Genomic DNA, 12,614 nt, shown 5'->3' with positions numbered 1-12,614 from the left:
AGATATGTATTTTGCTCAGTTTTTTTTTTCTCACCTTTAAATAAAAAGCGTTCCCTTTAAACTTTTTCTTTATTTTGGATTCTTTTCCATTTGTTTTTAAAGGAATCAAATGGTACCTGTATATTTTATTTTATATATATATATTTTTTTCTAAATATATAGATATATATCCAAGAGAATAAAAAGAAGTATCTTTTGTACCACTTTTCATACTTCTAATGTTTCTTTCCATGACATTTGAACTTCAACAGTTGTATTCTTATTTTTGCAAATACCTTTGAAGTTGTAGAATATGTTGCTTTGAAATGCTGAAGTAGTGAATTATTATTCTTTATCTTAACAATGTATTTGATTTTGTTAAAAAGAAATGGCCTGAATATACGCACATACACTTATGTGTATATATACTACAAATGAAGTAGAATAAACATTTGTGTATAAGCACACATATATGTATAGTATAGACTAAGAATGTTCTATATTGCTAATGAATGTACTTTTCAACATGATTTGATTTTATCATTCTGAGAAGTGTGTGTTGGTGACGGGGGAGAACTAGAACATCCGCTTTGCATATTGTATAAGTTTTAACTCATAGTAATGCATTTTATGGGATCTGTGACACTTGAGGGTAACCTTTGTGACATAAAGGGATGCTTCCAGGCATTTAATTAGCCAATTAATTTTATTATGAAAGTCTTGCAATTTGAAAAAATATATATGTACATTATAATTATATATGCATGTATATATATATACACACATACACATATATCTATTGTTCTTACCTTTTCAGGGAATGTGTGGCAGTAGAAGCGCTGATAACTTGTCATGCCCTTCTCCATTGAATGTAATGGAACCAGTAAGCTTCTTTTCTCTTAAATCACTGGGGAAGGGAATGATACAACATTTCACAGACACATAGTTTCCCTAGTTTAGATGAAATATATGTTTGTTTTAAATACATAATTTGATAAATTATATTGATTAGAAGTGACTTTCACCTTTGAAAGTCCATTGCTGTCTGAAGCCACTAGACAGCCACCTTAATTACAATAGTGATTTATCTTTCTGACTAAAGGAGGTAATGCACCGTAAAAAGCATGTACAGTGGCTCATGCCTGTAATCCCAGCACTTTATTTAAGTGGCTGAGTTGGGAAGATTGCTTCAAGCCAGGAGTTTGAGACCAGCGTAGTCAACAAAATAAGACCCTTTCTCTACAGAAAATTTAAAAATTAGCCAGGCATGTTGATATGTGCCTGTAGTCCCAGGTACCCAGGAGGCTGAGGTGGGAGGGTCGCTTGAGGCCAGGAGCTCAAGGCTACAGTGAGCTATGATTGTGCCAGTGCACTCCAGCCTGAGTGACACAACAAGACCCTGTCGTTAAAAAATAATAGGCCAGGTATGGTGGCTCATGCCTGTAATCCCAGCACTTTGGGAGGCTGAGGCAGGTGGATCAGCTGAGTTCAGGAGTTTAAGACCAGCCTGACCAACATGATGAAACCCCATCTCTACTAAAAATACAAAAATTAGCTGGGCATGGTGGCAGGCATCTGTAATCCCAGCTACTTGGGAGGCTGAGGCAGGAGACTTGCTTGAACCCAGGAGGTGGAGGTTGCAGTGAGCTGAGATCAAGCCATTGCACTCCAGCCTGGGTGACAGTGAGACTTCATCTCAAAAAAAAAAAAAATTGATTTTTAATTTACACTTCAGGAGAAATGTGCTTTCACAGTATCATCCTGGGTTCTTTAGGTAGTTAGAGCTGTAACATGACCACGTTTTTAACAGAAATCTGACTTTATTGTGTTAGACAGATTGGTTCATTTGAGGGCAAAAGCACTATGAGTAACTATTTTTCACTAGTTACTCTTCCTTACAAGTGATTTGGACACCTTGGTGGTAACAAGTAAAATTTCATCCCACTATGTATTCTGTTTACCTGTTTTGTTGCTTCATCTCAATAGGAATTTACATTTTACTTACCACTTTTGCAAATAAAATTGAGTAGTTACTAAATTAATGGAATAGATTTATGTCTTTACAAATTACATGATTTTAGGCAATAACAACAACCAGGACTTTAACCTTTTAAGCTACCAATCTTAATTCCAATAGAATTAAGAATTCTTAATTCTTAATTCTTATTATTCTGAGAGAAGAATAACATTTTTTTATGATCTCCAGGTCACTGAACTGATGCAGGAGCAGTCATACCTGAAGTCTGAATTGGGCCTGGGACTTGGAGAAATGGGATTTGAAATTCCTCCTGGAGAAAGCTCAGAATCTGTTTTTTCCCAAGCAACATCAGAATCATCTTCTGTATGTTCTGGTCCCTCTCATGCTAATAGAAGAACTGGAGTACCTTCTGCTGCCTCAGTGGGCAAACCCAAAACCCCGTTAGTGGCAAGGAAGAAAGTATTCCGAGCATCGGTGGCTCTAACGCCAACAGCTCCTTCTAGAACAGGCTCTGTGCAGACACCTCCAGATTTGGAAAGTTCTGAGGAAGTTGATGCAGCTGAAGAAGCCCCAGAACTTGTAGGACCTAAATCTGAAGTGGAAGAAAGGCATGGAAAACTCCCATTAATGCCAGCTGCTGAGGAAATGCATAAAAATGTGGAGCAAGATGAGTTGCAGCAAGTCATACGGGAGGTGGGTAAAATCTGTGTTTAATTCATTTATTTGGAGGTATGTGTTAGAGGAGATTTTGTTTGAATATTAATTATTTACAGAATGTTCTTTTGATTCACTGTATTCAATAATTTTCACAGAGCTTTTAAATTAGCTTTCCTATTGATCAAGTTTGTATCAATTAAGATATATTTGTAATGGCATTTCTGCAAATTTCATACTCTAATGTGAAATAATGACAGTTCTCGGTGTTCACTTTGGTGAAAAAGATGTGTGAAGGACTCAAACATACAACATACTCTTTGGACCTCTTGTTTCCACATCTACAAAATGAGGAATTACAGTTTAGATCTCTTCGAAGATTAAAAGCTGCATTTTGTAGCCGGGCATGGTGGCATGTGCCTGTAGTCCCAGCTACTTGGGAGGCTAGGGCAGGAGAATCTCTTGAACCCGGGAGGTGGAGGTTGCAGTGAGCCAAGATCACGCCATTGCACTCCAGCCTGGGCAACAGAGCGAGACTCCATGTTTAAAAAAAAAAAAAAAGAAACTGCATTTTATAATTTCAATTGATAGGAGAAAATGATTTTGTGATTTTAATAAGTGTAAATAGATTGATTTGGTTTGGTGTTATTTGTTCAAAAATCAAAATAAATTAAGAGAAGAGGGTTTGCCCTAAGTGATAGCAGCTTAAGAACTTGAAGAATTACCATAGTTATGGATGACCAAAAGAACTGCAAAAGAAAATTACATATGATTAGTAGTGAAAGTTCAAAGGTTGAGAAAATTAGTAAAATAAATGTTTTTTGCACTGAGATCAGGTAATAGGAAGGAATAGAATATATCATTTAAACAGCTCAATGCAATTATCTCTGTTTACCTGTAGTATCCTGTGGATTAAATTGTACATAAGCAAATGTGAAATTTGCCATATATGCAGCTTTCTAGTATTTCATTTATGTTGAAACAAATCACATTTCAAAACAAGCATTATAGTAGAAGACTTCATGTCTGTAATTTATTTTCATGATATGACTCTACCAACTAAATGTTTAAAAGGTCTTAATTCTATACATTTATTTTTCCTACAAATGTAATTATTTTTGTAAGTTGGTTGTGGCTGCCTAATGTTTAGCAAACTCAGCATTCACCCTACTCAGTCAGGTGTGTCTATGATTGATAATCCATTCCTGTTTACATGTTTTATATCAAAGATCCGTTTTTGAGTGAAATTATGTAATTATTCTTCTCCACACTACATTTGCTAACTGAGGAAGCGGGTTTTAAGGTAACTTTTTTTTTTCTAGAAATGTGATGTCTTTGTTCCCCTCAGCTTGCTTTGGTATGAAAGTTTTCTTTGAAAACTTCATATTGCTCTTTTAGCACAAATACTCCATTCAGTGCACACTTGAATCCTCATTTTTAGAATTTTAATGGTGTGATACGTCCTGGAGTTGATTTCCTAAGAATAAAGTATTCATTTCAGACTAGAACATTGATTCTTTGGCTTATGAGACATAGCATAGGGAAAATTTAGTTATTCCCATTAGGCTGCCTTGGTCCTAGAGAATCATTTAAAAGAACCTCTCATTAAATATGGAAGATTTTATAATTTGCAGACACTTAAACTGACATGCAAGGCAAATGTTCAAAGAATTTTTCAGAATTTATTTAAACCATTAATTAGAAACTACTTAGTTCTGAATTTGGCATTGTCTTGAGGAAGTTGGGTTTAACGTTTATTCTTTTACTCTCTACAAAGGGCCTACCCAGCAAAATATGTATCGATCAAACAAGGCATAAGAGGAGTATTGTTGTACTTAAGAAAACAAATTATTTTGAAGTACTTTAAAAGCACATTTAATAGATAAATTAGTTTAATGCCAGTTATAATTTAAAAAATAATTTATGTTAATATTCTCTTAGTTACAATAGTTTTCTGTTTGTTTATAAAGTATTTAAAATTTAGGTTGGATTTTATTCCAGTCATTCAAATTGGTAAACTTTTTACCTAAAAACATATTCTACTAAATTCCAATTTTTTTTGAATCTTGGTGTGCAGCTACCAAGAAAATTAAATTAGATTCTGTCTTCCTAGCAGATCTGAGCCCCTAATCCCATTAACAAAGCCACCATTCAGAAAGGCAAGATTTAATCTTGGGTTGAACAGTTTTGCAGGTGAGGATTAAGCATGTTTGGCAGGCACTTTCAGGAAAGTTTTCTTACTGCATTCATGGATGCATGAGAACAATGGTATCTGTCAGGCCTTTGTTTCTTTCATTGTACCATTAAGTGAGTTTTTGAAAAGAGCGTTTTCATCATTTATAATGTGTTAATACAGTAGAATTCTTTTTTTGAAGGACAGCATTGAAAGTCTTTGCAGACAAATATTTAACACACTCATTACATAGCTAAACTTTTGTCATGTTAAAGATACCTCTTTTCTGCATGTGCGTTGTAGTAGGAAAAAAGTACACACTGTCTTAAACTTTGCCCAGGTCATCTGTGATGTATGTGATCAGTGGCCTGAAACTGTTTGCAGTTACTTTAAAAATGTATAAATGTGTGTAAATAAAAAGATTACTTAATAGGATGAATGAATACATGCCCACAGAAGCCAATTCAGCAAAATTAAATGTCAGAGAGTAAACATAGATTGCTTTGTGTTTAGAGAGTTCTTTGTTAATTGAAGTTCATAGACTTGGTTCATGCCTTTTGGGATCTTTATTAGAACATATCTGACATGTTTTACCCATGTATTTTGATAAATACACAGCTTACTCATGTATTCTTATGGAAATTTTTTTTAGTGATCACTTGTTGTAATAGCTGCCACTTAGTAGGCACTCAATAGATGCATAATAAGTGAATGCGTTCCCCCATACTTAAGACTTGAAGTCAGTCTTTTTGTATTGTCAATAAGCATGCCTTTCTCAATCTCAGGTAGTCTGTATTTAGCCTGCATTTTTTTGGAAATTGTGCTCATAAAGGTAATTTTACCATCCATCCCAGGGGAGTTTCCTCAATTCTAATCCTTCTAACCTCTCCATAGCATGGGAGACTTTAGAACTAAATTATTTGTCCATACACTTATTCCTTCAATAAATTATTAAAGACATTGTATCATTTTCAGGGCCATTTTATTTATAGTTTGCTTGTTTTTCTGCTTTCTCTTCCTTTCTGTGTCTGATACTGTCTCTTGCCCTTGAGCTTTCTCACTCTCTCATTGATTCATTCATTCAGACACTTCACTGAGTTCTTACTGTATGCTGAGATACACTGATAAATGAGACCTGACCTGCTCGCTGAAGGAGCTCACAGTACACCTTCCATCTGACCTCACCCTTCCTATTCTGATTCCCTTCTGCTGTCTAGAGGGAACTGTCTTGGCAGTCAGACTCCATTTTAATCCCCTCTCATTTGAGACCATCTTGCTACAGAGTTTTCTATCTCCACTGTCATCTGAAATTGTTCTTTCTTTGTTGTGGCATACCATGTAAAAGCTACCATTCTCTGAGAATTCTAGCCCACACTAGTCTCTCATTTACCAGAATTTTTTCTGTTATTCTGTCATTAATGAATTCTTAAATTATTTTTCCTTTAGTATTTTATGAAACCGAACAGGTGCGGTGGCTCACGCCTGTAATCCCAGCACTTTGGGAGGCCAAGGCGAGCGGATCACCTGAGGTCATGAGTTCAAGACCAGCCTGGCCAACATGACGAAACCCCATCTCTGCTAAAAATACAAAAATTAGCCAGGTGTGGTGGTAATCCCAGCTACTTGGGAGGCTAAGGCAGGAGAATTACTTGAACCTGGAAGGCAGAGGTTGCAGTAAGCTGAGATTGCACCACTACACTCCAGTCTGGGTGACACAGCAAGACGCTATCTCAAAAATAAATAAGGAAGATATTTTATGAAACAGTGTTCATTTTGCGTCCATTGAGATTATATCATGCTTGATGGTAGAGATTCTTTTATACTTTACTCCAGTCATGCCTGTACTCCCAAAAAAGTTTGACACACATTTCTGGTTTGTCAAGAATATAGTTTGGCTAGTTTGTTTTTTTGAGTGATGAAGAATAATGAGATATAATAAAATGGCCATATTGCATTGATAGCAGGACTGGAAAGACTATATTCATTGTTTTGTGAATACAGATTTGCAGTGGTTGTAATTCAGTATATTGTATTTCTGTTTATATACTGTGACTAAGAGATTCTGGTTTTTATAATATTTGTATCCAACACATACTTGTTTGAAAAGTAAATCTGAAGTGCTATGTGCTTCAAAATCTTTTGATGATGTTTAAAGTTTAGAAATATTGATAAAAGGTAAAGTGAAAAGCTTACAGTATTTAAATATATTCTAGTACAGATGGTTGGTAGCTAAGGAGTGTTTTGTTTCTTTAAATAGCTATGTATAAATCTATGTATTGTGTACCAGTTTTGCATGATAGACTAATACAGGGCCATTTTTGGAAAGATAACAGTTAAGATGTGTTTGAGATGTACTTAGGAACATTTTAGGAAATAAATCAATTTGGCTGACAGGAAACTGGAAACGCAGAATTTTTAAAAGCTGGTTGAGAGTATCTCGAGTGCTTATTTGGGAACACATTATCACTTTATTTCAGGAAATACACATTTATAGCTTTCACAAAGGGCTATTTAAAAGTGATGCTGTATCATTAGAGAGAAAAGGTGGAGATAGGCATATGTAAGTGTTTGGACATCTGGAGAAGAAAGTCCTGATGGAATTGTCATTGCCTCAGGTCTATTTGCCTTTTCCAACAATAAAATGAAATGTATATCCTCATACCCTATATGTATATGGGAAACAAAAGCTTAGACGGGTGGCAATGATACCATGAAACTAAAGAAAAAGTTATTTTTTTAGAGTTTATGGTTGTTTTGAGGATTTTTTTGTGTTTTAAAATAAATTGTACTAAATGATAATTTCTTCTTCCCATTTAAAATGTGTGTGTTAGGTTAGAACAAAATGTCTTTAGATACCTTGCTGTCAGTTGGCATAAACAGGCAATATACTTGTATATTATTTTGCCTCTAAAGGATTTTCTCAGCAATGAGAGCACTTATGTCTCTGCTGATTACCTTACAAAGTTAGATAATACTAAAAACATTTAAGAAGTCCTTCCAGATTATTTGTTTGACATGAGGTAAAGTATTTACTAAAAGTTTTTTAATTTATGAAATAACATTTTCTAATGTCCTCACTTTATGAATTGTGATATTTGTAATCTAGTTAGCTGAATGATTCTAGATCAGTCGTCAGAGTCTGATTTGGGTTGGATGATAGATGGACTCGATTCCCCACTCCCTCTCTGTATTGCAGGGAGATTCACATGAAGGTGAAATTAAGAAATTGAATGCTATTTGTTTTTTTTTCCCAAAGCAGGAAAAAATAGATTACATTCATATTGGTAAATTTTTGTTTTACTGTTTTTCCAATGTAGATTAAAGAGTCTATTGTTGGGGAAATCAGACGGGAAATTGTAAGTGGACTTCTGGCAGCAGTGTCTTCAAGTAAAGCGTCTAATTCTAAGCAAGATAATCATTAAACGGAAATTATAGGTAAATTTTTCTGAACTTCTTTGTTGAGCTAAATGTAAATAGTAATTGGCATTTTATTCTTTGTTTTGTTAGTACACAGGTTGGTACACAGTTGGTCCTCTAAATTTTGAGTTTTAGAATGTATGTATATATGTAATATGTCATTTTACAGTGTGAAAATTTTACACAAGCCTATTTGAAGCGTAAGTCAAATCCCATAATACGAATCTCGAAGGAATTACTTCTATTGGGTCATTTTACTGAAATTTCATTATAGTAATAAATCCTGGAATTGGACCTTCAAACCTGAATCTTACTTTGATTATAATAGTATTTCAGATGTATATTTTTAAAGAACAAGATTTTGTGAATTAATCACAACTTCTAAGTATCTTTCCTAATTATTATTATCTTTTAAAGAAACGTATCCCATAGATTCATTTCTAATCATAATTTATTTCAAAAATCTGTTGTATGTGTCTTAGTAAAACGAATTACTTTCACTTTATCTCATAGCTCTAATTACATTAAAAATTTTTTTTGTAGAGATGGGGTCTTGCTATGTTGCCCATGCTAGTCTTAAACTCCTAGTCTCAAGCGATCCTCCTGCTTTAGCTCTAATTTCATTTTATATAATATATATTAATAATACTTTTTGGTGAATGCAAAAGGAAATTATACAGTTGAATAGAATAGAACTAAAAATATTCACTGAATAAAACATGAGAAACAAATGTAATTTGAAAAATATACAATTTCAGATGTAGGAAATTGGAAAATATTTTAATAAATTATGTCACAAAGCAATTAATAGGAATTATCTTTTTAAAGCCACGGATAAAAGAATTAACTCTCAGGAAGATGTATAGAGATTACAGGATAATCATGTTTCTATGTATATATATTTGCATAAAATTCTCATCCCCCTTTAACGAAGCTTTTAATTTGAAAGAGGTTTAAAACTGACTTCTCTTTTCTTTTTTAAGGTTGGCATGGATCCTATTAGCTGTGTAATACTGGAATTATCAATGATATGCACTGGTGGAGGTGTTACTTGTGCTTTAGAAGATACTTGCTGCTGAGCTGGGCTACTGTATACAGTGTACAATGTGTATTTCTTCAACCGTATATTTTTTAAAAACGTACATAGACTCTTAGGCACTTTGCTATTTCTTTTCTAAACTATCAAAAACTCTAGCAGTTGAAAAGCCTAATATTTATTTGTATGTCAATATTTTTCATTTGATTCCCTATTAGAATTAATTATAAAACTTGAAAACTTCCAGACTTATCCAACTTATAAATAACATATTTCTTCAGACTAGCTTCTTAAAACACTGACCTCTATGAGGTATTTACTGTGCAATAACTGATTCATTTTTTGAGAGCTTGAAGCAACCAATGATTTTTCCCTCCACTGCTGTTAATTAATGTCACTTCCAAGAAGAAAAACTGTTCTGTTGTAAAAAATATAGTTGCTCTTAATTCTTGAGAGGTTACTAATAGCAGTAGGATAGAATTATATGAGGTTACCTACAACTACTTAATGTTCTTATACTGTAAGCCTTGTTGCTTTACCCAAGACAAATGTAATTTTATCATTGCTTATGTAGTATTTTTTCTTTTGGAAATGTGCCTTATGTTAAACACTATGTACTTTTACTTTCTGCAGTGTCCAGACTTCTTTATTAGATGAAGATGTTTCTTTTTCTGTCTTTCAGACTAAATAGAGTATCATCCAAATAATGGGGCCTGTGACTTGAATGAATAGAAATGAATAAGCTGGTGTTTTTTCAAAATGGAATTAATTTAGATTTGTGCTCCTCATACATAAAATGATTTTAGTTCAGTTTTAACCAGTGAACACTTTGTTTTTATGAAAAAAAGGAAAATGGTTTCCTATTTGGTTTTATATGTGTTAAATAAATGTGTAAAGTAACCACCAAATGTTACTAGAATTATTCTTCTAGCATTTATACTTTTTTCAATTCCTATTGTGTTTCTTTGTGTGTGATATTTTAATCAAAAGTGGTTGAGTTGTTAACACTGTTCTTTGAAAGAATCTCTAAAAGGCTTATAAATGTTTGAAATATCACACAAAGGCTGATTTCTAAAAATATATATATTAAAACAATAAAGTATTTATTTTGCCTAAAATGTTTTTAGTGGTTTCTTAAACTGCAACATGAAGATTTTGAATTAGATTTGATAGGTAACAAATGAGGTCCAAAAGAATTGCAGCATATAACCCAATAGGGTGATACTCTCTTTTCCTAGGGAAGTGTCTATGATGCTTTAAAAAAAAATGCTTTAAAAAATGCTGTTTAAGACTAGACCACCCTGGAGAGAGGGCGTGATTGAGGCCTCTTTGGCTATCTAGTTCTGTGGTCATAGTAATTACCATCCGAGGACAAATAAAACTTCTCTCTAAAAATATGCTATTAAACTACAAAGAATAGATATTAAAATACTATTTAACTCTTTGTTCAATAACAGCAGTAATAACACCTATTAACCAAATGCCCCATATTAATAGAAATACAGTAATCAATTTTAACTATTTAGTTTTGAAGTCACTTTTAGTTAATTTTTGACAATACAAGATACCCAGATTTTAATAATCAAAATTAGAAATATAACAGTTGCAATAATAGGCTGAGACAATGAGCAAATTACCTACATAGTATATGAATGAAATAAGAGGAGTCTTAACAACTATCAGTTGTATGTTACTTCTCCCCATTTTATTGTGTACTAAACTTTTGAAAGCTATCATGTTCAAGCCACTGTGCTAGCTGTTATGTGGAAATGAAAAAGGAAAGGGTCTGAAAAAAAGACAAAGTCAAGGCATCTTTTAATTTATGGATACATTTAGAAGTGTCAACAAATAACTAAAATAATTTGAGAGAGTATACGAAGGAGATGCGATTTGAGTAAAGTCTCAAAGTAGTCAAGAACATTAGCAAAAGTTATTAAGAATACATAGATTGAGTTTGAATTACCATGTACATGATGATGAAGGCAATTTTTTTTTAAATGCCAAGTTCATAGTTTGTGCATATTGTGCTAAGAACTTGCACAAAGCATAGAAGAGAAAGAATCTTGAAATGGTGATTTTGATGTTTGGAGTTGCTGTGAATGATATATACCATGAGAAAAACAGGCAGATTTTGAAGTACATTTCAGATTTGAAGTACATTTGAAAAATTCTCAGATTTGAAGTATACTTCTTTTTTTTTTTTTTTTTTTTTTTTTGAGACGGAGTCTTGCTCGGCCACCCAGGCTGGAGTGCAGTGGCTGGATCTCAGCTCACTGCAAGCTCCGCCTTCCGGGTTTACGCCATTCTCCTGCCTCAGCCTCCCGAGTAGCTGGGACTACAGGCGCCCGCCTCGTCGCCCGGCTAGTTTTTTGTATTTTTAAGTAGAGACAGGGTTTCACCGTGTTAGCCAGGATGGTCTCGATCTCCTGACCTCGTGATCCGCCCGTCTCGGCCTCCCAAAGTGCTGGGATTACAGGCTTGAGCCACCGCGCCCGGCCGAAGTATACTTCTTTCCTCTAAATGTATTCAGTTGAATTTCATACATTTAAAAGTAGAGTATTTGCTCAGCTGGCCATCTTCAACCTTTTCAGAGGAAAATGAGAATGCAGTAAAGTGTATATAAAAGAATGTAAAGAGAGAGTAAGTTTGGGCAGTTTCTGGAGAAATGCTCTTTTGCCCATGTTCTTCACCTGTACAAATGGGAGTGTGGTCTTAGGGAAGGAATTAAGCAAAATGAAGTGTATGTTCTCCTTCTAGAATTTTTCCTCTCTTGGAAAGAAGGAAATTATAGCACTTCTAGGAAGTGGGAAGAGGAAACATCCTATCACCTTTTAACTGAAGCAGAGGTTCTATGCTTTTAAGCATGACTTAGAGTTACTTATGAATATTGAAAACATTTAATTAGCACTTATTCTCATTGCATTCTAAATGTATAAAGTTAAAATGTCGTATCTAATTATTAGTTCCTATCCTATACAGTTTCAGTTTCTTCTACTTACTGCTATTGCATGAAGCCTTTTACTTTTTGTTCTTATTTCCACAACTGATGTTCTATTACTCATATTGAGTAAATAACAGTTTACATACAGTGTCAGTATAATAAATAATACTGTCACAAATCATAAGTAATAACTTGCATACAGAATATCAGTGCTCAGCAGGGAGTTACAAATATGTTAAAAGATAATGCATATCAGGCAAATATCAGAGTCCATTTTTCTCACAAGGGTCTTTTTGCACACGCAAAGGAGAAAGACTTAAATTTTTGTGAATAACGAGCTTATTTGCTCACTCCATGATGGTGGTATTAGTGCCTATTTCCCAGTTATTAGAGAAGCATGTAAAGGAACTTAGCACAGCATTTGGCACAGCTCAGT

At 33.9% G+C, this 12,614-nt stretch overlaps 1 protein-coding gene across 5 annotated transcripts in view; it reads left to right on the top strand.

Annotated features, from left to right (window-relative positions):
* ITPRID2 (ITPR interacting domain containing 2) overlaps positions 1 to 10,355 on the top strand; it is a 38,825-nt gene extending 28,470 nt beyond the window's left edge. For 2 of the 5 annotated variants that reach the window (XM_033230969.1, XM_033230968.1), the window contains exons 15-18: positions 797 to 862; positions 2,186 to 2,650; positions 8,102 to 8,219; positions 9,185 to 10,355. In XM_033230969.1, the coding sequence (XP_033086860.1) occupies positions 797 to 862; positions 2,186 to 2,650; positions 8,102 to 8,206 (636 nt within the window). In that variant the 3' untranslated portion in view covers positions 8,207 to 8,219; positions 9,185 to 10,355. The remainder of the gene's footprint in view (positions 1 to 796; positions 863 to 2,185; positions 2,651 to 8,101; positions 8,220 to 9,184) is intronic. The other 3 variants (XM_033230970.1, XM_033230973.1, XM_033230971.1) reach the window with 3 other exon arrangements.
* The last annotated feature ends 2,259 nt before the right edge of the window (positions 10,356 to 12,614 follow it).

Source organism: Trachypithecus francoisi, unplaced genomic scaffold (genome assembly GCF_009764315.1).
Source record: "Trachypithecus francoisi isolate TF-2019V2 unplaced genomic scaffold, Tfra_2.0 Lachesis_group13, whole genome shotgun sequence".
Taxonomy (NCBI): domain Eukaryota; kingdom Metazoa; phylum Chordata; class Mammalia; order Primates; family Cercopithecidae; genus Trachypithecus; species Trachypithecus francoisi.
Note: the sequence above shows the minus strand (reverse complement) of the source record. Positions and strands in the feature narration are given on the sequence as shown.